The 27,654-nt window shown below is 44.6% G+C and overlaps 1 protein-coding gene across 1 annotated transcript; it reads left to right on the top strand.

Moving 5' to 3' along the window:
- The first annotated feature begins 726 nt into the window (after positions 1-726).
- TM6SF1 (transmembrane 6 superfamily member 1) lies at positions 727-27,632 on the top strand. The gene is made up of 10 exons (XM_034434646.3): positions 727-1,386; positions 8,801-8,904; positions 9,644-9,741; positions 12,518-12,621; positions 13,467-13,549; positions 15,947-16,068; positions 19,985-20,089; positions 21,676-21,768; positions 23,246-23,365; positions 27,343-27,632. Exons 1-10 carry the CDS (start codon positions 1,295-1,297, stop codon positions 27,532-27,534), a joined length of 1,113 nt encoding a protein of 370 aa, XP_034290537.2. The 5' UTR covers positions 727-1,294; the 3' UTR covers positions 27,535-27,632.
- The last annotated feature ends 22 nt before the right edge of the window (positions 27,633-27,654 follow it).

Genomic DNA, 27,654 nt, shown 5'->3' with positions numbered 1-27,654 from the left:
GGAGCTCAAGACATAATAAAGAGGAGATAAGGGGCTCAAAGGCACCTCAAGAGCAGTAAAGAGGACAGTAAGGGAAGCAGCATTTCTTCTCTAAGATATACATGACATTTGGGGTGTAATAAACATTAAACAACAGGATGTATCTGTTTAGGGTCAGTTTGCCCTTTTACAATTCTGTACCTACATCAAATACCGTTTGTCATCTCAGCACCTTGGCACCGAAGAGGCACTTCTGTCTTGACTAAAGATTTGGATTTCTAATATTTGAGTTTTATCCCAATATCGAATCTTAGCCTGGCTCAATTGGAAGCCCGCTATCATGCATGTCCTCCCCTAGTCCTTCCTTTCTCTAATCCCAAGGAGGCAGCAGCAGCGGCTGTCGTGGGAATCGGGTCCTGGGGTTTCCTGCAGGTACAAAGGAGCCCCCCCCCCCACCAGCCTAGCCCTTATTACTGAGTTTGGAGCCCAGCATCTGGGGGCTCTTGTCTGAATCCTGGGCAGCCCCGTGCAAAGGCGGCTGCCCAATTGCTTGACTCGGCACCCCGATGTCTTAGGTTGCCTCTCCGGGGTTGCCTATAGGTGGGTATTCCTGCCCAGAGACGGGCTGGGGGAGGAGGAGGAGGAGGAGGAGGAGGGACCCCAAGAAACCCGCCCGCTTTTGCCTGATCTGATCGGGGCGGCGGCGTTTCTCTGACCATGGGAGCCTCTGGGCGCCTGCTCCGCTCCAACAGCAGCACCAGGAGCGCACAAGGGCGCACCAGCTTGGCGAGAGGGCTGGAGAACGAGGCGGGAGCCCTCCCCACGCATCAGTCGGCCGGGCTGCGAGCCGCGACGCCCGGTAAGTAGCCTGCAGTGTCGGCCAGCCCGGAACGCATGGAACAGGCAGCCCTGAAGCCCAACACCTGAGCCGGGAGCGGAATGCCGGCGGTCTAACTCCGCCGAGCCCGTCGCTGAACCCAGACCAGGAGGAGGAAGAGGAAGAGGAAGAAGAGGAAGAGGAGGAGGAGGAGGAGGAGGAAGAAGAAGAAGAAGAAGAAGAAGAAGAAGAAGAAGAAGAAGAAGAAGAAGAAGAAGAAGAAGAAGAAGAAGAAGAGGAGGAGGAGGAGGAGGAGGAGGAGGAGGAGGAGGAGGAGGAGGAGGAGGAGGAGGAGGAAGAAGAAGAAGAAGAAGAAGAAGAAGAAGAAGAAGAAGAAGAAGAAGAAGAAGAAGAAGAAGAAGAAGAAGAAGAAGAAGAAGAAGAAGAAGAAGAAGAAGAAGAAGAAGAAGAAGAAGAAGAAGCGGGCCAACTGCTGGGATGAGCGCCGCGGCCGCCACCGGGGTCTTCATGTTATCCCTCTGCGCCATCCCCGTCACCTACCTCTTCAACGCTTCGGCTGCCACCGGCAGGTGAGCCAAAGGTGGGGGGGGAGGAAGGGGGCAGGTGCGGACGTTTCCTCACGTGCGCGCTGCCAAGCGGAGCTACCTGGCGTCCTGTGGGAAAGGGGCTCTGGGCGGCGAAGAAGAGGAGAAAGAGGGGGGGCGCAGAAGTGGCCAGAGGATTGGGAGAGAGGCGCGCGCAAAAAGAGCGGAGGTTCATCCCAGGTGGAAAAGCTCTCAGGGTACCTGGAGGCGGCAGCCCCCACCCCACCCCCACCCCGTTTCTCTGCCCGCTCTGCCCGCCCGGAGCAGAGATGCACCCCAAAGACCAGAGGAGGGGAGCGCTTTGCAAGATTGGGGAGAATTCAAGGGTGGGGAAGTTGGTGCATAAGCGCACCGACTGTCCTCATTTACCCGTATCCATTTCCTGCAGTCATAATCGTGTTTCTACTTATATCTGTTTTCTTATACATGCTTGACAAAATAAATAAATAAATAAAAATGAGAAGGGAAAAAAAAAAAGATTTGCAGGAAGCTGCGTTTGCACCCCACTGGGCATCGCTTGTGAGTCAACACCGATCCAGCTGTGTGTGGCTGCTGTCCTCCTGCACGGTGCCTTAAGAATAAAGTACCTTGGATCCGACTAGCTCTGCATAGGGATGAGTGGTTGTTGCTGAAGTATGCATTGCGTTGGGGGAGAAGGGAAAGGGGCTTCAATAAATTGAACAGCATCAGGGGCCGTGGCTTCTCTTCCCTACCTTCAGCCTGGCTAGGTGGCTAAGATGCTGAGCTTGTCGATTGGCGGTTCGAATCCCTAGTATAGGTCTCCTGCTTGAGCAGGGGGTTGAGCTAGATGACCTCCAAGGTCCCTTCCAACTCTACTGTTACTGTTATTGCTTGCCTTCTGGCAATTCGAGGACCCGGATTGTGGGGGCAATAAGTTGACTTTGTATAAAAAAAGAACACAGCTTGGGGGAGGGAGGGGCGAAAGCCCTACTAAGCAGGTATATACAAAAGTATGAAGGCTATTGCTTAACGCATTGTAAGCCGCCCTGAGTCTCCGGAGAAGGGCGGCATATAAATAAATAAATAAATAAATAAATAAATAAATAAATAAATAAATAAATAAATTAACTAACTAACTAACTAACTAACTAACTAACTAACTAACTAACTAACTAACTAACTTTCCCCAAATGCCACAAGGGAGAATATTAAATCCCATGGGTTTTTTTCCAAATTGCATAGAAGTCGATTTGCATCTTAGCGATATTGCATATAAGCGGGCCAGTTCAGTTAGCTATAGCCGCCAGTTCGCCCAGCAGGCTGAATTCAAATCCAACCAAAGCACTTTAGAACAAGGATAGAAACGGCAGCCTAATTTGGGAACGAGATCCATTGATACATTCTCACGCGGAACCGCTTGAGTGAGCCCAAAATAGCCAACTTCGCACATTAACTGTCACAAACCAGGTGTACAAAAGCAGAGTTGCGGTGTGGCTTGCAATTCCATGCCGCCACGCCCAATCAAATTGCCTGGGAACAGCAGGTTTGCTCGGGGCTAACTAATCCTTAATTAAAAGAATCAGATCTCTGCGTTTGCAAACAAACAAAAAAAAAACAAACAAAAAAGAAAAAAAACAAAGCACCACTTAAGTCATAAATAAACTGCACTAACAGGTTTGACAGGGGCATAGACCCAGCATGAGGGGGTCAGAGGAAGGCAGGGAGGTCACTCTGTAGAATCCTTGCTAAAGAGGGAAGCATTCACCCAGCCTACCAAGACTAAAATGCAGGATATATTACATGGATGTACATCTGAAAAGGACCCTTTCAGTGATGGCCCCTTTCTTTATGGAACATCCTCGTCCTCAGTGTATGATTAGTCTCCAGCTTGTTGCTTTTCCAAAAGGCCCTAAAAATGTGGTTTTATCAGTCGTTTTGGGATCCCCCCAAATGGAGCCGATCAAGGGGTTAATTTGATTGTGTTGCTCGCTACCATTGGGTGGAGTGTATGTTATTATCAGATCAATCTGATTTGATATCCTTGACCACAGCCAAGTGCTGTTCTATCAGTGGCAAAGTAGTATTAACTCTAACTTCTTTTAGATATTTTAGAATAGCAATAGCACTTAAACTTACCTACCAGTTCACAGTGCTTTACAGCCCACTCTAAGCAGTTTACAGAGTCAGCCTATTGCCCCCAACAATCTGGGGTCCTCATTTTACCGACCTCAGAAGGATGGAAGGCTGAATCAACCTTGAGCCATTCAGGGTCGAACTGCTGGCAGTCGGCAGAGTTAGCTTGCAATGCTGCATTGTAACCACTGTGCCATCATGGCCCGCCCTTCCTTCCTTCCTTCCTTCCTCCCTCCCGTCCTTCCTTCCTTCCTTCCTTCCTTCCTTCCTTCCTTCCTTCCTTCCTTCCTTCCTTCCTTCCTTCCTTCCTTCCTCCCTCCCTCCCTCCCTCCCTTCCTTCCCACTTAGCAATAGCACTTAGACTTATATACCACTTCACAATGCTTTTACAGCCCTCTCTAAGCAGTTTACAGAGTCAGCCTATTGTCCCCAACAATCGGGGGTCCTCATTTTACCCACCTCGGAAGGATGGAAGGCTGAATCAACCTTGAGCCATTCAGGGTCGAACTGCTGGCAGTCGGCAGAGTTAGCTTGCAATGCTGCATTGTAACCACTGTGCCATCATGGCCCGCCCTTCCTTCCTTCCTTCCTCCCTCCCATCCTTCCTTCCTTCCTTCCTTCCTTCCTTCCTTCCTTCCTTCCTTCCTTCCTTCCTTCCTTCCTTCCTTCCTTCCTTCTTTCCCTCCCTCCCTCCCTCCCTCCCTCCCTCCCTTCCTTCCCACTTAGCAATAGCACTTAGACTTATATACCACTTCACAATGCTTTTACAGCCCACTCTAAGCAGTTTACAGAGTCAGCCTATTGTCCCCAACAATCGGGGGTCCTCATTTTACTGACCTCAGAAAGATGGAAGGCTGAGTCAACCTTGAGCAGGTTGATCTACATTTTTTCCCCTTTTATCTTAAAACGAATTGTGATTCCTGTTTTTTATTTGATGGTCTATGACCAAATCAAAGTTTGATTGGATTGTGTCAGTGCCGCCGCCACAGGGTGAGGTTTTTACGTTGTGAGTTTTTAATTAATTAATTTATTTATTAGTTCGATTTATATGCCACCCTTTTCCGGAGACTCAGGATGGCTTACAATGCATTAAGCAATAGCCTTCATACTTTTGTATATACCTGCTTAGAAGGGCTTTTTGGCCCACCCAAGCGGTGTTCTATTTTATACAAAGTCAGCTTATTGCCCCCGCAAACCGGGTCCTCATTTTACCTACCTCGGAAGGATGGAAGGCTGAGTCAACCTTGAGCCTGTGTGAGAATTGAACTCGCAGTAATTGCAGGCAGCTGGCAGCTAAGTGCTACTTTAACAGCAGTGTAGTCCGCTGCGCCACCAAGGCTCTTTTAATGTTGTAAGCCACTCTGAGTCACCTGTGTGTGTGAGTTGGGTGACCAGACAAGTTTGTTCCATAATAATAAAACTTGCACAGAAAACACTCTTCTCTCCCCCCCCCCACTCTTCCAGTCGTGGCCTTCCCCAGTTTGGCAGTCAGAAAGGCACTGACTCGGGGGAGGCATCTCTGACACCCTCCCTGCTCATTTTGTGCCCCCGGTTGGCTCTCCCTTGCGGCTGGATGTCCTTTGCCCCTGGAACAATACCTGGAGTTTGCACATATTGTGTTTCAGGTTATATAAAGAGGGACATGCTGTTGTTGATGTAATGGCTTAGAAAGTACCCTGGGGAGGGAAGGCCTGGCCGGGCCAGGAACAACAGTAGGAAGGCCGGGGCCCTTTGGTCACTTGCATAAGCTGGGCTGGTATTTTTAGAAGCTGCCCTGCCCTCGGCTGCCTGCTGCCTGCGCTGACATGTTCTGGAAAGGGGCGCACAACAATAGCCAGCAGCTGCTTTCTCCAAAAGAAATGCCAGAGGTTCATTTGTCAAGAGAGAAGCGGCAGGCTTGGCCTGAGTGCAAAGGCTTTCTCCGTGTAGTAGAATAGAATAGAATAGAATAGAATAGAATAGAATAGAATAGAATAGAATAGGATAGGATAGGATAGGATAGGATAGGAGAGGAGAGGAGAGGAGAGGAGAGGAGAGGAGAGGAGAGGAGAGGAGAGGAGAGAATTCTTTATTGGCCAAGTGTGATTGGACACACAAGGAATTTGTCTTTGGTGCATAAGCTCTCAGTGTACATAAAAAGACAAGATACATTCGTCAAGAATCATAAGGCACAACACTTAATGATAGTCATAGGGAACAAATAATCAATCAAATCATATTAGGAAACAGTCAATATAAATCATAAGGATACCAGCAACAAGGTTACAGTCATGCAGTCAAAAGTGTAAGGAGATGGGTGATAGGAATGATGGGAAGATTAATAGTAGTGCAGACTTAGTGAATAGTTTGACAGCGCTGAGGGAATTATTTGTTTAGCAGAGTGATGGTGTTTGGGGAAAACTGGTCCTTGTGTCTAGATGTTCTGGTGTACAGTGTTCTATAGAGTCGTTTTGAGGGTAGGAGTTGAAATAGTTTATGTCCAGGATGTGAGGGGTCTGTAGATATTTTCACAGCCCTCTTTTTGACTCGTGCAGTATACAGATCCCCAATGGAAGGCAGGTTGGTAGTAATTGTTTTTTTCTGCTAATTATCCTCTGAAGTCTGTGTCTGTCTTGTTGGGTTGCAGAACCAAACCAGACAGTTATAGCCCACGTCTCCCAGTTCAGCAAAGAGAGAGTGCGACTCACAATCAGAATTAGCATCCCTGGACATCTGCGCATAGTTCCTTAGCATACTTCTTTGCTTGATGTAAATGCCACGTTTATTTATTTATTTATTTATTTATTTTTATTTAGTTAGTTAGTTAGTTTGTCAAACATGTATAAGATAACAGATATAAGTATAAACATGATTATGATTACAAGAAATGGCTATGAATAAATGGGGACAGTAGGATAGGGACAATAGGCACATTGGTGCACTTATGCAGGCCCCTTACAGACCTCTTAGGAATGGGGTGAGGTCATCAGTAGACAGTCTAAGGTTAAAGTTTTGGAGGTTTGGGGAAGAAATTACAGAGTCAGGTAGAGCATTCCAGGCGTTGACCACTCTGTTACTGAAGTCGTATTTTCTGCAATCGAGTTTGGAGCGGTTTACCTTGAGTTTGTATCTATTGTGTGCACGTGTATTGTTGCGGTTGAAGCTGAAGTATTCATTGACAGGTAGGACGTTGTAGCAGACAATTTTATGTACTATGCTTAAGTCAGACAGAAGGCACCATACTTCTAAATTGTCTAAGCCCAAAATTTCAAGCGTGATGGCATAAGGTATTCTGTTGCGAGCAGAGGAGTGGAGGATTCTTCTCGTGAAATATCTCTGGACTCGCTCGATTGTATTAATGTCCTATATGCAGTGCAGGTTCCAGGCAGATGAGCTGTATTCAAGAATTGGTCTAGCAAAGGTTTTGTATGCCCTAGTTAGCAGTGCAATATTACCGGAGAAGAAGCTTCGCAAGATTAGGTTAACAACTCTTAATGCCTTTTTGGCAATGCTGTTACAGTGAGCTCTGTACCTGTACTACCTGTAAATGAGTACTTTAATTTCAACCGTAATAACACAAGGGCCATCAATAGATTCAAACTCAATGTAATTCGCTCTAATCTTGATTGTAGGAAATATGACTTCTGCAATAGAGTAGTTAATATCTGGAACACTCTACCTGATCCTGTTGTTAGTCTCTCTAATCCCCCATACCTTTTACCTTAAACTGTCTGCTGTGGACCTTTCATGTTTCTTAAGAGGTCCCTAAGGGGGCGTGCATAAGCGCATCGGAGTGCCTTCTGTCCCTGTCTTACTTTCCCCATTTATATGTACTCATTCTATGTGTTTATGGCTATGCTTTGCCTATTGATATTCTTTTATTTGTGCCCATTTTTTTTATGCGTCCATGTCTATGTCTATACTGTTACTTGTTTCCTTGTACTTGTTGCCAAATAAATAAATAACAGAGCCTTGGTAGTACAGTGGTCTAAAGCACCCTGTTATTAAGACCAGCTGCCTGCAATTACTGCAGGGTTCGAATCTCCCCAGGCTCAAGGTTGACTCAGCCTTCCATCCTTTCTAAGGTAGGTAAATTGAGGACTCAGTTTGTGGGGGCAATAAGCTGACTTTGTATAAATATTCAAAAGGATGAAGGCTATTGCTTAATGCATTGTAAGCCGCCCTGAGTCTCCGGAGAAGGGCGGCATATAAATCAAATTAAAATAAATAAATAAATAAATAAATAAATAAATAATAAATAAATCACCATTGGGTTAAATAGGGTTTATGGCAAACTCGGTATTCTTAGCTTGGAGTAACCTGCAAGCCAGGTCTTTGCCTGAGTTGGAGCACATCAGAAACACAACTGGGGTTGTCAGAAGAAGGACAGCTATCTGTTGTGCATTTCATAAAACTGCAGCTGTCTTCTCAAACCTGCCTCCCTTCCCCCCGCCCTTCATGAAGCCAGTGAAATATGACAGCAAATCCAACAGTACCGTTTTTTGTGGCTTGTGAGGAGGGAAAAGGAAATGATTTGCAAGTGTGTTCCCCACCGAAGTTTCACAGTTCCTTTAACCATTGACTCGCAGAAGGGTGAAGCTGCCTTTGCCAAAGAAAAGTTCTCCTTATGTGTTGTGGGTCCCGTTATAAATATCTGAGGCGGCTTAGGGTCCAATTCTGAGCTGCCAAAACTCAGCAAAAATTTATCCCGCGGGGAAAATGATTCACCGTTCCAGATTTTTCCACCATGGAGCTATCAATAATGATTTCCCATGAGTGTTGGGATGCTCTGAACTACATTTATTTATTTTATTTATTTTTATTTATTAGTTTGATTTATATGCCGCCCTTCTCCGGAGACTCAGGGCGGCTTACAATGCTTTTAAGCAATAGCCTTCATACTTTTGTATATACCTGCTTAGTAGGGCTTTTGGCCCCCCCTAAGCGATGTTCTATTTTATACAAAGTCAACTTATTGCCCCCACAATCCGGGTCCTCATTTTACCTACCTCGAAAAGATGGAAGGCTGAGTCAACCTTGAGCCTGGTGAGAATTGAACTCGCAGTAATTGCAGGCAGCTGGCAGCTGGCAGCTAAATACTACTTTAACAGTAGTTTAGTCCACTGCACCACCAGGCTCCTTTTCCATAATTGTAAATTATCCTTTTTTTTTACATAATTGGAAGGGAAGAAAAGCACTGGGTGAAATCAGCATTTCTCTTTTTCTTCGGTTTAATTTGAGGAAGTGAAGGGGAAAAAAATATGTTAAAGATGACTTCCCCCCCCTCTTTTGGTTTCTCACTTTTTTGTTTTTTTATTTCCTGCAGCTCTTGGGTCATTGTAATAGCTGGCTTGTTGATTCTGGTCTTGGTGGGCTTGGCAGCTCGATTTCTAGTGAAAAGGAGACCACCAAGCGACCCACTTTTCTATGGTATGTACAATTCATTGTACTAGCTGCAGTTGTCTGAATTTGCATGAATGCTAACTAATAATGTTAAGCCACAATCCAACACTATGCTTTAGTGGCTTGTTAGTATTAATTGTATAATACATATGGCTGAATTCATTCATTTTCTGAAGTTGCATAATATAATGAATGAATTTTTTTTTTTAGATCTTCTCCAGATCTGGTTTAGTATATTGTGCAAAGACAATTGTTGGGTATTATTAATTATTGATTTGAGAAACTAAGAAACTAAGAAAAAGTTTTGGTAAGTTTGAGGTTTAGACAGTGGCCTCATTCAAATGCTGCACTAAACCATAATACAGCATTGATGCAGTTTGCAATCCCACCCATGATTTAGCATGAAGCACCAGCTAAGCCCTTGCAGCTAATTCAAAACAATTATAGTAAAAAATAATTCTGGCTTAATGTAATAGGTAACAGCAGCCAGTGGCTGCTTTTCACAGCTCAGTCAGTTGATAGCAAAAGCTTTATTCCATGTTTCCATTTGTAACTCCACTCCCACTCCCCTCCAGCAAGAAAAGGATAGGTGAAAATAAGAGGGCTGCAAATAGAGAATGGCGTTGATAACATCTGAACATCAGTGAAAGACAAAGTCTGTGAACGAGGCCAGACAGTTGCAGAAAAACAACTTGTGCATTAATATATTTGAAAGTCTTGACAATTAGAAAATGCTTTTTTTTTTCCTTCCTTGGTTTTTCTGTAGTTTACGCCGTGTTCGCTTTCACCAGCATCGTGAATCTAATCATTGGGCTGGAACACGATGGGATAATTGATGGATTCATGACTTATTACTTGAAAGAGGTAAATTATTATGGATCATTAGGGCTGGAGAAAGTGGGTAGACAGCTGGGAGCCGTGGATGGCGCAGTGGTTAGAATGCAGTATTGCAGGCTGACTCTGCCCACTGCCAGGCGTTCGATCCGGATGGAGCTCAAGGTTGACTCAGCCTTCCATCCTTCCGAGGTGGGTAAAATGAGGACCCAAATTGTTGGGGGCAAGATGCTGACTCTGTCAACCGCTTAGAGAAGGCTGTAAAGCACCATGAAGAGGTATATAAATCTAAATACTATGGCTATTGCTATTTTCTCCTGGAATAGTCGAATGGAAAGCAGCGAGATCCGGTACAGTTCTTGCAAAAGATCATTCACTTCTGCATCCTTCATGCTGGTGTCTTGGAGGCTCGCCAACGGATGCTGAGAATGTTTATGATCAGGATGCAAACCGCAATCTCCGCTAGCTGCAGATTCTCAGAATTGCAGGCTTAGGATATTGAGGGAAGATTGCTGGAAAGAATAATTGTCTTCTATGATTTCATCTTTCATTTGAAGAGACCAGAAAGTGCACAATTCATTTTGCGGGGTGGGGGGGGTGGGGAGGAAGAGGTTATATGTGTGTGTGATCCTAAATCCATTAAAGCGATGATTGGACCACCTACGGTTTGCCCGTTCCTCTGATTTTACGATCTCCTTCCTGCTTGCAAGTTTGAGGCTTTCAAGCTGGACGTGTGTAATGCTGCAGTGAAGTTATGACTCATGGGAAGGTCAAAAATACATTAACAGCACAGATATTTCCTCCCTCTGCACAGACTTTGTCCAAAGGTCCAGGAATTGAACAACAATTCAATTCTTCTGTTTCACTCGGAGCAATACACAGCCTCCAGATACACTTTGTTGTGGGCTAGCAGGATGCTTCATTTCATTTGCATTCATTTGTATTCTTAAACCTCTTTTCCACCACGTTGATCCGAACGAGTCTTCCAGGTACAAAACACAGAAGATCTTTTCTCCTTACCATCACATTCAGCAATGAGAAAGTAGCTGGATTCTTACGAGGATACAAAAGGAGCTAGTTTGAGACATAAACTAGAGCATTGTGTGAGTCCAATGTTTACCCCAAAGCCAGTTGGCAACCCTGATTTATTGGGTAGTTAACCACAGTTTAGCACGGAGATAGCATATTTATCAGGCCCTGATGGCTTTGAACAAGCTTTACATGGAGATTTAAAATTGGAATTAGTTGTTTTTTTTTAAAAAAAAAATCTGTATCACATGTGACACATTGAATGCTAAACTGGCCAAACCACTTTTTAGTCTACCAGATTAAACCAAGATGGATTTGCATATTACTCCAGGTGTTGTACAAATTCAGGAAAGCTCCACTTCATGAGAATTAAAAAAAGGTGATAAATGGAGAATGACTTGAGAGTAGAAGCGCTTAGAAGGGAATGAGTTTTATTCTCTGTTTATATATTAATGCAGTGATTCTCAACCTGGTTCTGCAGATTCCCCACCCCCCAATCCCCCAGGCAGGAGTGCTATTCAGCAGGTTCTGACAGGTTCTGGAGAACCGGTAGCGGAAATTTTGAGTAGTTTGGAGAACCGGCAAATGCCACCACTGGCTGGCCCCAGAGTGGGGTGGGAATGGAGATTTTACAATATCCTTCCCCCAGGAGTGGGGAGGGAATGGAGATTTTGCAGTATCTTTCCCCTGGAGTGGGGTGGGAATGGAGATTTTGCAGTATCCTTCCCCAGGAGTGGGGTGGGAATGGAGATTTTGCAGTATCCTTCCCCAGGAGTGGGGTGGGAATGGAGATTTTGCAGTATCCTTCCCCTGGAGTGGGGTGGGAATGGAGATTTTGCAGTATCCTTCCCCTGGAGAGGGGTGGGAATGGAGATTTTGCAGTATCCTTCCCCTGCCACGCCCACCAAGCCACGCCCACAGAACCGGTAGTAAAAAAAAATTGAATTCCACCACTCACCCCCAGGGATCCACGGACCACAGGTTGACAACCACTACGCTAGTATATAGTATATTCTAGTACTAGTACAGGGAGTCCTTGACTCTCAGAGCTGAAGAAGCTTCTTGGATGAGAAGCGAAACCTCTTCAAAGGAAAACCTGCAAGTCCAGTTGCCTCCTGAAAAAAAGCACCTTTGGGACAACCATGACCTGGATAACTGAGAATTTTTTTTTTTTTAATTTGATTTATATGCCGCCCTTCTCCGGAGACTCAGGGCGGCTTACAATGTGCTCAGCAATAGCCTTCATCCTTTTGTATATTTATACAAAGTCAGCTTATTGCCCCCACAATCTGGGTCCTCATTTCACCTACCTTAGAAAGGATGGAAGGCTGAGTCAACCTTGAGCCTTGGCGAGATTCGAACCCTGCAGTAATTGCAGGCAGCTGGTCTTAATAACCAGCTTAATAACAGGGTGCCTTAAACCCCTGTACTACCAAGGCTCTTGGTAGTACAGGGGTCTACCAGGGGTCTACAGAATCTCCATACATATTTGAGTAATGCAATATCTGTGAGCAAACCACCCAAGCTCCGAGGCCACCAAGGACCCCTACGGTTCAACCCCAAGCTGCAAATATTCCCTTCGGTTGGAGAAAGATCCGTCAACCTCTGCGGGATAATTAAATGCATTGAATTCAAAGACAACCAAGAAATTATCATTATGCCACATTTTACCTCCAGGAGGGTTAAACTCAAGACAGGTTTCCCCCCCCCCCAGATGAAACTGTTATGTAGCCTTATTTTCTTTGTCGTTCAGTTACTCTTACGCTTATTTCCGTAGGGCGAGCCTTATCTGAACACGGCTTACGGGCACATGATTTGCTACTGGGATGGTTCCGTTCATTATCTGATGTATCTTCTGATGGTGGCAGCCATCGCCTGGGAGTACGTAAGCATGACATACTTTGGGGAGCTAAGAGTAACATTTGGGGGGGTGGGGTTTAATGCTGGGAATGATTGAGGGCAAAAGAAGAAAGGGACGACAGAGAACGAGGTGGCTGGATGGAGTCACCGAAGCAGTTGGCGTGAGCTTAAATGGACTCCAGAGGATGGTAGAGGACAGGAAGGCCTGGAGGAATGTTGTCCATAGGGGTCGCGATGGGTCAGACACGACTTCGCAACTAACAACAAAACATGATATGAGCTCTGGTGGCGCAGTGGTTAGAATGCAGTACTGCAGTACTGCTGACTGCTGGCTGCCAGCAGTTCGATTCTCACCAGCTCAAAGTTGATTTAGCCTTCCATCCTTCCCGAGGTCAGTAAAATGACGATCCAGATTGGGTCCTTAATACATACAGCCTTCTTTTCTTCCAATGCGATCTGCACAAAAACATCCCTGCGATGTAGGTATGGCAGAGAGATCTTCCAACAATGTGGCTGAAGATAAACATGAACTCAAATCTTCTGGGTCATGCTCCACCACCTTAACCCAACAAACTACATCGATGTTGTTTGATTTCAGCCGCAGTGATGCTATTCCCATTTAGATGGAATATTTTCTTTTTTTTTCACCTTGCAAATATTTCTTACTTTTTTGCCGCCTCCAATTTATAGGGCCGAATATTTTAAAAACGGTCCCATTTACATTTTAAACGAACGCAACGATTTAGTGCAAGCAATACATTCAGTGATTATAAATATATAGACACCTATAGTTTGACTGTACCTCCAATAAGAGGACGTGCATCACAACGGTATCTGAAAGCAAGTTTTTCTATTTTCTCTGGCAGGGAAAATTATCGGACGATTGGCTTGTACTGGCTGGGATCCATCACAATGAGCATAATTGTCTTTATCCCTGGAAATATTGTGGGTAAGGAAAATATTAAGAATACGCTTTGCTTTGGGGCTTTAATAATTGGCCTCTTTTCAGACTCTTGCATTTTCAAGGCAATGAGATCAGTGGTTACCAATGAAATGCATGTTTTATAGTATCGTACTACAGGTTGGGAGCATCTAGCTAATTTTGGCCAATCTCAAAAGCCAAGCAGCATGGGATATGTTTAGTGCTGTGATGGGAGGTTGGGAAACGGGCCTGGTGGCTCAGCAGATTGATAGCATTGTGATTAACACCAGCTGTCTGCAATTACTGTAAGTTCGAATCTCACCAGGCTCAAGGTTGACTCAGCCTTCCATCCTTTCTAAGGTAGGTAAATTGAGGACCCAGTTTGTGGGGGCAATAAGCTGACTTTGTATAAATATACAAAAAGTATGAAGGCTATTGCTTAATGCATTGTAAGCCACCCTGAGTCTCCGGAGAAGGGGGGCATATAAATCAAATTTAAAAAACAAACAAACAAAAAAACCCCCGTAGAATTGCACACTAGCTAGAAAGTCAAAAATGCATCCTGTGACAGGTCTATGACAACTTGCCATGGTCAACTCACTGTGGGAGAAGAGTTACACTAATATCGAAGAAATAGTGGACTAGAATCATTAAAGAAAGGTTACCCAGGGAAGGACAAAAGGAAATGTGAATGACAAGAATTTAAATAATTTTTAATTATTTTAAATAATTAAATTGAATTGTTGAATTGTCCTGTAGTGAATTGTCCCCATGGTGCGTTCTCACATGGTGACTTGAACATGGCAAGTTGTGTCAGGATGTCAATTAATCCCATTCTGCTTTTGGGTAATTGCACCTTGATTTAGAGAAATGGATCGAGGCTTTTCCCTTGGAGTATACTTGAGAAAATAAACCCGAAGATATGTTTTCTAAGAAAAACTCATTTATTTGTTATAAAGAAAATAAAACATCTTACTAGCTAATTAATTACATCTTGGCAAAGCTTTCCCGGCCACCTCTCCTGGCCGGAGAAAAAGGAAAGTTAGAAGAAAATGAAAAAATGTAGACATGCGCAGTTAGCTTACTGATAAGAACTTGGCAAGCTACGGTAAGTCTGAAAGTTCAAAAATAAGAGCTCATCTGGTAAATACAAAAACGCAGTGACAAATTGGCTGTGGTGAATTGGCTGTGGTCATTTGTCAGTTGTCCCATTCTGTCCTGCATCAAAGCAGTGATTAACCCCTTTTGTTGTGTTTCAAGAAAACTGTATGAAATCGCCAGGAGTTGAATCCTACTGGAAGGAGACTCAACTCCCCCAGTTGAACTAATAAAACAAACAAGCCAGAGTTTAGTAAAACTGAAAGTAAATTGCATCATAGCATTTTATCTTGTACCTGAAATATGCTCAGATTTATATTTGGCACCTCCTGGAGGAAAATACAAAGTAGAACATTCGCGATGTCTTTCCTCCCTTTGTCTCCATTTCTTGGAACAAATGTCAATCAGGATGGAGTTGGTCATGTGGGTTGCGAATTTTGAGAGTTGTAACCTAACACATCTGGAAATCATCATACCTAGCTCCCTCCAGATGTGCTTGAATATAACCTCAACACTGTCAAATTAGTTACTAAGTCTGCATTACTATTAATCTTTTCGTCGTTCCTATCACCCAACTCCTCCCATTTATGACTGTATGACTGTAACCTTGTTGCTGATATCCTTAAGATTTATATTGACTGTTTCCCTATGACTATCATTAAGTGTTGTACCTTATGATTCTTGACAAATGTATCTTTTCTTTTATGTACACCGAGAGCCTATGCACCAAGACAAATTCCTTGTGTGTCCAATCACGCTTGGCCAATGAAGAATTCTATTCTATTCTATTCTATTCTATTCTATTCTATTCTATTCTATTCTATTCTATTCTATTCTATTCTATTCTATTCTATTCTATTCTATTCTATTCTATTCTATTCCACTCCATTCCATTCCATTCCATTCCATTCCATTCTTGTACTCTACTCTACTCTACCCTACCCTACCCTACCCTACTCTACTCTACTCTACTCTACTCTATCTACTCTACTCTACTAGTTGCCGGACAGAATATTTGTAGACAGAAATATCATTTTACATGATATTGGCTGTGTCTTCATGATAAGAGAATATTATTGTAAGATAGTCTGATATGTGAACCCAGCCAGGGAGCTGATCTCATATCTGAATGATTGTATGAAATTTGAAAGTGGGATACCTGAATAAACCAGGATTCAAATAACCCAGCTAAACTTGCCATGCAAACAAGATCAGTAGACTGCACTGGATTCATTGTGATTTTCATCTGAATAGGCATGCAAAAGATTGCGCTGTTCAACCTGTCATTAACGATCCTTAATTCATGTTTTCCCTGTTGCCAAATAGGAAAATATGGAACAAGAGTGTGTCCTGTATCTTTGTTAAGTGTGCCGTATATTTGTCTCCCAATATGGGCTGGTTTCAAAATCTATAATCAACCTCCAGCAGCTGCCGATTTTCCAACAAAGGTATTCTTCTTGTTACTACTACTGTCATTATGAAAAGGAGAAGGAAAAAGGCTTCAATTAAAAAAAAAAAAGAATAGAATGGAATCCTGTTTCCTGATTTTTCTAAACTGGGTTGTGACTTGCCAGCATCCTTCTTAAACGGTGGCAGCTGTGCTGGGATAACCTCGCGCTCAGCCCAAAACACGAATAAATCACATCGTTGCTACTCCGAAGGCCTGAAACATGTCATTTTATCCTACCGTGTTTCCCCGAAAATAAGACCCTGTCTTATATTTTTTTTGAACCCCGAAATAAGCGCTTGGTCTTATTTTCGGGGAGGTATTATTATTCTGGGGCACGTGGAGGAAACCAGAGGAAATGTCGGGACCGGCTGTGCATGCATTTAAATATTTTTGGGGAGGGCTTATTTTCAGGGAGGGCTTATTTTAGCACATGCGCTCAAAAGCCCGATTGGGCTTATTATCAGGGGATGTCTTATTTTCCAGGAAACAGGGTAAGTGAAGACATTTTAAAGGTTACCACCTTTAAAGCACTCCATGGCATCGGACCTGGGTATTTGCGGGACCGCCTTCTGCCGCCAATAGCCTCCCACCGGCCAGTACGCTCCCACAGAGAGGGACTCCTCAGGGCGCCATCAGCTAGGCAGTGTTGGCTGGCGACCCCCAGGGGGAGGGCCTTCTCTGTGGCAGCTCCTGCCCTCTGGAACGATTTGCCCCTGGAGATACGAAGGATATCGGATCTCCGGGCTTTTCGCCGTGCCCTAAAAACTTTTCTTTTCCATCAAGCAGGGCTGGCATGAACCCCGCCCCCGTTTTTGAGATATTAGATTTTTAATTGTTTAATGGGTTTTAGTCGTAAGGTTCTTAAATTTTGGCCAAGGGGTATAATTCTTTTAAATTTTTAAATTTTGTATTGGATGTTCTTTACTTGGCTGTGCACTGCCCTGAGTCCACTAGGAGAAGGGCGGTATACAAATTTAAATAAAATTAAAAAAAAAAATTTCTTGCTTACTCTCCCTAGGCTAAGCCTGCATAGAATCACAGTCTTTCCATGTACCGGTAGCCCTTAGACCAGAGGTGTCAAACTCGATTTCATTGGGGACCGCATCAGGGTTGTGGTTGACCTCCAGAGGTGTGTGTGTCGGGGTGGGCGTGGCCAGGGTGGGCGTGGCCAGCTTGACGTCACTCGTATCAGGGGCGCCTGTGATGGCCCAAGTGCTCTGCCAGCGAAAACGGGCTCCCAATCTCCGTTTTCGGCTGGGACATCCTCCTGCAATCCTATGCCAGGGAAAACGGAGCTCGGGAGGGCCGCTCCATTTTTGCTGGCAGAGGGTTACAGGAGGCTGTCTCAGCTGAAAACGGAGATTGGGAGCTGGTTTTCACTGGCAGAGGCACCGTGGGCCGGTCCTTTGCTGTTTCCAGGGTGGCCCCATGGGCCAGATCTAAATACCCTTGAGTTTGACACCCCTGCCTTAGACTTACAACAGTTTGTTTAGTGCCGTGGTGGCGAACCTGTGGCACACGGAGCTGTGGCATGTAGAGCCCTCTCTGTGGGCACACGAGCCGTTGCCCCAGCTCAGCTCCACTGCGGATGCGTGCGTGCCTCCCGCTAGCCAGCTGGTTTTTGGGTCACTGCCGCACTTGCTTGGGGGGTGGGGCGCATGCAGAAGATGCACACGCATGCATGGGGGAGCAGGGTGCACACGGGGTTGTGCATGCATGCACGGGGGAGGGAGGCATGCACATTGCATTATGGGTATGCATGCACACACTTTGGGCACTTGGTGCCAAAAAGGTTAGCCATCACTGGTTTAGTGTCTATGGATATTGCCAGTTACCCAGGTCAGGGTCATCCCCCAAAGTGCTTTTTCACAAGGCAACTGGACTTCGTTTTTCCTTGAAGACCTTTCGCTTCTCATCCAAGAAGCTTCTTCGGTTCCGAGCCAGAACTGAAGAAGCTTCTTGGATGAGAAGCGAAACATCTTCAAGGAAAAATGAATTTCAGTTGCCTTGTGAAAAAAGCATCTTTGAGACGAGTTTGTTTAGGGACAACGGTACTGAAAAAAGTGACTTTTTGATCTTTTTTTTTTCACACTGATGACAGTGGCAACATCCCCACGGTTACGAGATCAAAATTCAGAGGCTTGCAACTGACTCATATTTATGGCCATTGCTGTATCCCAGGATCACATGATCTCCTTGCGGGACCTTCTGAGAAGCAAAGTGAATGGAGAAGCCAGATTCATTTAACAACCATGTTGCTAACGTAACCACTGCGGTGATTCACTTAACAACAGTGGCAAGAAAAGTTGTAAAATGGGACAAAACTCACTGAACAACTGTCCCACTTAGCAACAGAAATTTTGGGCTCAATTACGTCATAACTCGAGGACTATATGGATAGAGGGGAATGTTTTGAGCATCAGCAAGATCTCACTTTAAGGGGAAATAAATACGGGTTTTGTTCTGAAGGGAAGTGAAAGTGACAAAACAAGTCTGTGATTAAACACAATTTGGTTTCCAACTCTGCTGCCTCTGTTGAAGGAGGATTCCTCAAACAACCTCATGCGGCGAAATCTTTTCAACAGAAAATAGATGCCTGTTTCTACTTGTGGTTTTCCTTCTGCTTTGTTGTTGTGTCTTCTTGTTGTAAGAGCTGCAGTAAATGGCAACGCAATTACTTCAGTTGGCTCGACTCCAAACAGTTTGTACTCCAGACGCAGTCAGGAAACGGTTTTCTGTTTTTTTGAGAAACATTTTGTTCTAGGGTTTTAGAATAAGAATAGAATAGAGTAGAACAGAATAAAGAATAAAAAATAGAATAGAATAGAATAGAACAGAATAGACCAGAACAGAACAGAACAGAATAGACCAGACCAGAACAGAACAGAATAGACCAGACCAGAACAGAACAGAACAGAATAGAATATGGAATGGAATGGAAACAGTGGTGAAATCCAAATTTTTTTACTACTGGTTCTGTGGGCATGGCTTGGTGGGCGTGGTGTGGCTTGGTAGGCGTGGCTTGGGCATGGCGGGGAAGGATACTGCAAAATCTCCATTCCCACCCCACTCCAGGGGAAGGATACTGCAAAAATCCCCATTTCCACTCCACTCCTGGGGGGAAGGATATTACAAAATCTCCATTCCCACCCCACTCCGGGGCCAGCCAGAGGTGGTTCTCCGAACTACTCAAAATTTCTGTTACCAGTTCTCCAGAACCTGTCAGAACCTGCTGGATTTCACCATAGAATAGAATAGAATAGAATAGAATAGAATAGAATAGAATAGAATAGAATAGAATAGAATAGAATAGAATAGAATAGAATAACAGAGTTGGAAGGGACCTTGGAGGTCTTCCAGTCCAACCCCCTGCTCAGGCAGGAAACCCTACACCACTTCAGACAAATGGTTTTCCAACATCTTCTTAAAAACTTCCAGTGTTGGAGCAGTGTTTGTTTTGTTTTGTTTTGGTGGGAGGAGGAGAAAAAGATTTTTGGGTGTCACGCTCTGTAACATGCTATGCCGCGATTTGTTTCACTTTGAATTAGGTATAATTGGATCAGTTTGCGCTATTGTTAAATTATAACAGTAACATTGGGCTGGATACGACTGAATAAGCCGTAAATCATGGATTGGAAAGCAAAGGGCTGAAGCTTCCTAGAACACTCGGCCCAAACTCAACCAACCGCATGATTTTGGCAGGCGGCACGAAGGAAATCAGTGCATTGTTTTCCAAATGGTTTTGACACTTTGGGCCTGCTCAAAAAGTTCCTGCTAAATTGCAGGGGCAAGGCCCCTCCTAAAAAAACATCTGGCACACGGTACAAAGTATATTGTTTTGCAGAGATGCTACAAAGTTCTTTGCTGCTTTTGGCGCAAACTCCTAACAGGGTTTCCATCCATCCCCGTTGCAGGTCATTAAAGAAGTTCAGAAGCAGAATCTGCTGAGAAGACCGGCTGACTTTCTCTTGGCTTCGTATTTCATTTTTGCAGCAGGATTTTGCCTCTTCAGGGGCCTGGTAAGTTGCCTTTTTGAAGACTAGAGACAGGAATCTTACACCGCGAGGTGTGTGCCATGCATTTAATGCATTTAAGTTTGCTGCTATGTTTATACTTCAACACGGGGCAGGAAAGGGGAAGGTCCAGGCATAGACATAAAGGGCGGGGGTGGGGGGAGGGAGGTGTGATAAGGTTTATGAATTGGTGTGCAATGCGGCATTGCAAAACCAGAAGGGTGGAGTGTATCACATAATGTCACAATGCATGTTTTGCAACTTTGCACGCAGTAGGCGATGTCCAGGCTAAACCTGAGGGAGGGGTCAAATGCATCATAAATCACGAATCCCTGCGCACCCCCAAGAGAGCTAAGTCCAGCCCACTGTGAATGCTGTCTTATTCTCTCTCATTTCCCTTCACCGTTAGTAGCTCAGATTTTTGTAGAGAGCTTAAGCTTTTTATACTCATTTGAACTTCCTGAATCTCCTGATTTCACTGGCGCTTGACATTTATCCATCCATCCCAGGGGTGGGCTCTAAATTTTTTTACTACCGGTTCTGTGGGCGTGGCTTATTTTGTGGGCGTGGCTGATGGTCATGTGACAATTCTTTAGGATTTAGCAGGGGTACTGGTCTACCAGGCTTTTAACTGCTTGCAGAGCTGTACCGGTCTACCCATTTATTTTTGCAGGCACTGGTCTACCCATTTATTTTTGCAGGCACTGGTCTACCCATTTATTTTTGCAGGCACTGGTCTACTCATGTATTTTTGCAGGCACTGGTCTACCCATTTATTTTTGCAGGCACTGGTCTACTCATGTATTTTTGCAGGCACTGGTCTACCCATTTATTTTTGCAGGCACCAGTCTACTCATTTGTTTTTGGAGGCACCGGTCTACCACCAAACTGCCTTTTACCACTGATCAGCTGTAGGGCGGCCCTTTGAAGCCCCACGGCAAGAGTTTAAACAGTTTTTCCTTATAGCCCATCAGCTGGGACTCAGGAGGCAGCAATAGATTGGGGGTGGGGCCAAATAAAAGGTAAGAATAACATGGGGCGGCGGGGGAGGCAGAACCGTTTTGGTGATGTCATATCATCACCGCTACCAGTTCGGCAGAACCAGGCGGAACCAGGAGGAACCCACCACTGATCCATCAGTCCATCCATCCATCTATCCATCCATCTACTGTAGGAGATGACCTGGCTGAGCCCCAGGGAGGAGGGGGTCAAACACATCATAAGTTGCGAGTCCCTGAGCACCCACAAGCGATCTAAGTCCAGCCCACCTTGAATCCCTCCCTTATCTCCCGCTCACTTCCCTTGACTGCTAGTTGGCCAGATTCTTGTAGAGAGCTTAAACTTGCAATAAATCTTTATACTCATTTGAACTGCCTGAATCGCCCAATGTCCCTAGCGCTTGAAACACGCTTTGTCATCACATCAGTGTGGTTAAGAAACAGACACTTACGGCTCCAATTTGTTTTTCTCTTCCTCCTTTACGTACCTAGGGAGATGGTAGTTGGAACAAGATCTACACCGGGGATTTCCTAGCCTGTAGTTTATTGCAAAGATTATGCAAAGATTATGATCCATTTTTTCCCCCCCTTTAGATTGTTTTGGACTGTCCAGGCGAACTGTGTCGACTTTACAGCCAACTTCATGAGCCATACCTCAAGGATCCTGCTGCCTACCCAAAGCTTCAGGTGCCCCAACTGAGCCACTTGCATTGTGATTCACGCATAACATTTGGTAGCTATGCATCAGGGATGGGTTCTACCTACCTTTACTACCGGTTTGCAGCAGGGCCACGCTCGCGAGCTCGCTTCGCTCACGTGCACGCTCTTCTGCACATGCACAGAAGCATTTTAGTGACGTCGGGGTTGGTGGGTGGAGCCTCCCACTAGTTTTACTACCGGTTCTATAGAACCGGTGCGAACTGGGGGCAACCCACTACTGCTATGTGTACGCATTTCAAGAAGCCAGAATGATTACTTTAATTCATGAGGCTAAGCCAAAATTGAACAGATATGGTGTCAAGTTTCGATGCTATCTCAAAATAAATGAATTTCCAGACTGCCGATCTTTAAGGAAATTTTCTCTTCATTCGAGCACAGCGATCTGATCCTGGCTCTTTCGCGTTCAGTACTGACCTTTGCCCCCCAATCCCTCCCTTTCCGATCCCCAATTCTCTGCTTCTCATTGGCTATCTTCCAAGTCACTTTCCTGATCTCTTCTTCGTCAGATCACAGGAATGTCTCCCCCCTCTCCCATCTCCGAGGAGACAGAATCTTCAAAGAGATTTAGTAGGCAAAAGTTCAAGCTTCTCCCTTCTTTATATATGTCAATGCTGGGACGCTGACATATGGTTATGGTTTAGTTCCCCAACATTTCCGGTTTTGTGGATCAGCGGAGGGGCGGGGTGGGGCGGGTATGGTTCTGCATGAGTGGCTGGCAAGCGCATGCATGCCTGCTGCTCACTTAACTGGAGCGCATGCGCATGTGCTCGCCAGCCATTTCCGTGGCCCGGTTGCAAACCTCTCATGGCCCACAGGTTGGGGACCCCTCGTTTAGAAGTCTGTGTGAATCTAAATATTGGGATTGGAAACTGGCGATGACTGGCATATGAATCCAGCAAAGAGTTTCTGCAGCGATCATGGTTTAGCCTGAGGTGTGATGTGTGACTGGACAAATCATGCTAGTTATCAACATTTTTAGACTAAGACCTTACTGGTTGGCTTCGTACAACAACCAGGCCACAATTTGCAAGCCTTAATAGAGTAGCAGGGTTCATATTTTGCATGATTTTTTTTTTTTAAATCAACTATGGTTTGACAAGATGTGTACCAAACTATTATGGTTCATAAACCATGATTCATGGCTTAGATCAGTGGTTCTCAACCTGTGGGTTGGGACCCCTTTGGGGGTCGAACAACCCTTTCACAGGGGTCGCCTAAAACCATTGGAAAACACATATTTTCAATGGCCAATGGAATAATTTTATGGTTGGGGGTCACCACAACATGAGGAACTGTATTAAAGGGTCACAGCATTAGGAAGATTGAGACCCACTGGCTTAGATTAACATCATTTACAAAATTGTACAGGGAGACTTCACACATAAACGAATGGCTCCGGTTTTGAAAGTGCAAGGATCAATTCTCTTCCTTTCTAACATTGCAGATGTTGGTCTACATGTTCTACTCAGTGCCATACTACATAATTTCACTCTATGGTCTGCTTGTACCTGGGTGCACCTGGATGCCCGATTTAACCCTTATTCATGCTGGAGGTCTAGCTCAGGTAAGACCAGAACATTTTTAATGATCTCATATGGAAGGCTTCAACGTGCTTAAGCCAAAACTCAAGTTAACCACATAGGCTGGATTTGATCAACCTACTAACCTAAAATGAGCGGTTAGCTAATTTGTGGCTGGCAGACATGTTCAGACTCGGCCAATGTTCTTCATTTCTGGTAAATATGTTGGATAAACTCAGGCAACTGTATTAATCAAATAAAGATGGTTCAGTTAGCATGCTGTATGAACACAACAGGCCTCATAGCTTAGCATAATAAACTCCAACTGTTCAATCACTGTTCAGAAGGGAAAAAGCTACCTATTCAATTTCTTTTGCTGTTGTTTGCACATGGGGAAATCTGGATGTCGTTACTACCCAGGCAGAACTACTGTTGCCACTGGAGATATTATCCTGCTTAGAGCCCCACCCAGTAGGTATTCAGCGTGGATGAAGTGCTTGCAAAGAGACTAAAGACAGCAAGATTAAAGAAAGCAGATAGATGGATCAGTAATGGAACTAGCTGGCTGATGTTATTATTATTATTATTATTATTTTGCACCCTTGAGATCAAGGCTCTGAGTTCAGCAGAGATGGAAGGAACAGTCAGAACTGAAGAAGCTTCTTGGATGAGAAGTGAAACATCTTTAAGGAAAAATAAAAACAGTCCGGTTGCCTCTTTGGGACAACTGTGACCTGGATGACTGAGAATCTCCATAGACAGGTAGAAGGGACGTCTCCAAAAACTCATCCCAGAAACAGCTGGAAGAACACACCCAAAATAATTTCAGGATATTCATCCACCAGCCACACCCTTTAGCCCAGATACAATTAATCCAGATTACTAAGTGTGCTACTCAACAAGGAGTAACTGCTACTGCTAAGTAAATAACCGTATCAGGTAGTTTTCTGGGCTTGCATACTTTAATATCTAGAATTCTGGCCCTCTATGTTTATCAGAGTGGAAGGATTCCCACATCTGATTCCTCCTCAAAAGAAGAGTTATTGGATCATTTTCTTCTTTAGCTCATCAAGTACTAAAAATAAAATGCCCAAGGTGGTTAATGGCAGGGGAAGAAGCTCACATTTCAAACCCAACAATATCAACATTTTTAAAAAATGTTGAACCTTCTTTATTTGATTAATATATCCTGAGATGCACCCGGAGACTCCAGCTGATCCAGAATGCAGCCGCACGGGTTGTTACCGGAACCCCTCGTTACTCCCATATAACACCCCTCCTGCGTGAGCTGCACTGGTTACCAGTGGTTCTCCAGGTCCACTTCAAGGTGCTAGTCCTCACCTATAAGGCCCTACATGACTTAGGTCCGGGATATTTGCAGGACCTTCTCCTGCCTGCCTCTCACCGTCCTGTTCGCTCACGTAGGGCCGCTCTCCTCAGGGTTCCGACGGCGAGCCAATGTCGTCTTGCTGTGCCCAGGGGTAGGGCGTTCTCTGTGGGTGCTCCCACCCTCTGGAATGAATTACCTACCGAGCTCCGGACGGCTCCTGATCTCCGTTCCTTCCGTCGGAACCGGAAGACTTGGCTGTTCAAACAAATAGGCTGACTCTGATTCCGGGTTTTATTATTTACTATTAATTAGTTATTTGGTTTAAAATGGGATTTTATTGTATTTGTTTCTTAACTTGTGTTCGCCGCCGTGAGTCCTTCGGGAGAATGGCGGCATATAAATACATGTAATAAATAAATAAATAAATAAATAAATAAATAAATAAATAAATAAATAAATAATAAGAGTTTTAAAAAGAACGAATGAACCTTTTTAGTTTTCAGTGTTTGCCTAAATTGGAGAAACAGGGTAGCTGACAGATTTTCTTGGGAGAGGACTTCCCACAATTGTGGAGCCACCCCCAAGAAGATCCTGTACTACCTTTTCCCAATAGCAGGAAATCTCCATGGCCACTCAGCTTAAACATAGAGATATTCCTTTCTTGCAACACAGAGATCTCAGAGGCCGTTATTACATAGAACTATTGTTGCCACTGGAGATACTTCCTCATCCTGCCATCCTCCTCTGTCCTCGTCATAGGATGCAGACTAATATTTGGACCACCCCACTAGGGGTGGGCTTCAAAAATTTTAGCAAGGGGTTCTCTGCCCGGTTGCTGGGTGGGTGTGGCCATGGTGGGCGTGGCCTAGTCGGCCTCCTGCACCACAGTGTGTGTGTGGGGTGTTTTTGCCCTCCCCAGGCTCCGGAGGTTTTTTTCTTGCCTCCAGGAGGACGAAAACAGCCTCCCCAGGCTCTGGAGGCCGAAAACGAATCCATTTCCGGCCTTCCCAAACTTCTGGTAGGCCCGTTTTTCACCCTACCCTAGCCTCCATGCTCATCCTGCACTTATCTGCATCCAAAACGGGCCGCGTGGGGACTCCTGGGAGGGGAGGGGTGGGGTAGGTGGGGCCAGCCAGGAGTGTGATTTGGGGGTTCTCCGAACTGCACAGAATCTTAGCTAGAGGTTCTCCCGAACCCCTGCAAACCCCCAGCGAACCCCCCGTTCCCCACGGATCAGCCCTATTCCCATAAAAGCTCAAGTCAACTAGAGCATGACCTTCCTCCTCTGCAGGCCAGAGTCAGGGATCACGAATTCAGGTCAGTCATCAACATTGCTAATACACAAATGAACACACGGCTTGAAATAGAGGATAACAGATGAAAGACAAAGGACAAAACACAATCCTAAACTGTCCTAGCTGCTTCTATCTTTACGTGTTTGTTTATGCTAAAAATATTCTTTGGCTTGGCACGACTTCTGTTCTCGCACATAATCTTAGATGTTAAGTTTACGGCATGTTCCAGAAATCCCAATCAGCAACACCTTCTCTACAAAGACAAATTGAAAGTAAACGAAAAGCCTTGCTCTTAGCAAAGGAAAGAGCAAATTGCTCTTATTTTTTTTTTTTCACCTTAACTTTTTATCGAGCAGCAGATCAGGTTCCGAGTGCTTTGGAAAGGCGATATACCATTGTATCAAAGTTCAAAGCAGGAAAACTCTAGTGGATGTCCCGATTCTATGCCAAGAGCTGAGAGAGACATGGATCCTCTCCAGAACATTCTGGTTTCTTAAAGCAGAATAACAGGATGCTCTATTATGTGCCAACTTTAATTGATGCCATGCTTAAAATAACAAGCAAGTTAATGGAAAGGGGATGCATATTGAATTAGCCATAATAATGGGTGGCTTCCCTCTGATTTAATGTAGTGGGTAAGCCCAATCAGCTTTGGTTCAAAATTAAACGGTTTGCTTAATCGGGTTAGCTGGTTGACTAAGCCAGGGGTCTCCAACCTTGGCAACTTTAAGACTTCAGTTATGGACTTCAATTCCCAACAGCTTCGCTGGCTGAAGAATTCTGGGAGTTGAAGTCCACAAGTCTTAAAGTTGTCACAGTTGGACTAAGCCATTGCTGGTTAGCTTCAATCTTTCCACGAAACCAACTCATTGTTTTTCGAATGAAGATTTTGCTGATTTCCCCGTGGTGACTAATGAAGCAAAAAAATTATATCTGTAATCTAAACGTTTAATTTTATATTTCATATTTTTATCCCTTGTATTTTTATCGAAATGTGGTGTGGATTGTGCCATAAGATAAATAAATGTTTTATGAGCTGGGTTTGCCCAAGATGCAAAGCTACAAACCAACGACAGGGGTTGTATCCTGAAGATGGCAAACATAATGATTTTGAGATAAGGGGATGCATTTGAATTTGGGAGGGTTTGTTGGAGGATTGACATAGACCCCAGTTCCCCCCAAATGCATGAGTCCAGAACAAAGAAGTGAGTGGTGGAATCGCATGTAAAAAAAATCCATTAAAATCCATAGCACAGGGGCTCTGGAACTTTCAAGAGTGATAGTTAATGGTTCTCTGGTTGAAGGAAATGTCTCAATGCATCCAGTGATTATGGGGACTGTTAACACCGATTCCTACACAAATGACAACTTGAAATCCATTCCTTCTGCTTTCCAGGCTCAGTTCTCACACGTTGGTGCTTCCATACATGCCAGAACGCCCTACATCTACAGAGTCCCCGATGAAGGGAAGATATGGTTTCTTGTTCTCAATGTGATCCACGGAGTCCTTCCACAGCTGTTTATGTTTCGCTGTGTCCGCAACCCTGAGTTTTTCATGAAAGCCCAGCTAGAAGAGAAGGTGGACTGAAGAAGAAGAAGGCTTCAAAACTGTGGGGTGTTGCAAAGAAGGGGTTCCCCAGTTGGAACAAAATTACTGAAAATAAAAGACTTCTGTCTTTCATAGTATTTCTTAAGAGCTTGCTTCTCC

This window comes from Pantherophis guttatus, chromosome 13 (genome assembly GCF_059756535.1).
Source record: "Pantherophis guttatus breed Tessera chromosome 13, ASM5975653v1, whole genome shotgun sequence".
In the NCBI taxonomy this organism is placed as follows: domain Eukaryota; kingdom Metazoa; phylum Chordata; class Lepidosauria; order Squamata; family Colubridae; genus Pantherophis; species Pantherophis guttatus.
Note: the sequence above shows the minus strand (reverse complement) of the source record. Positions and strands in the feature narration are given on the sequence as shown.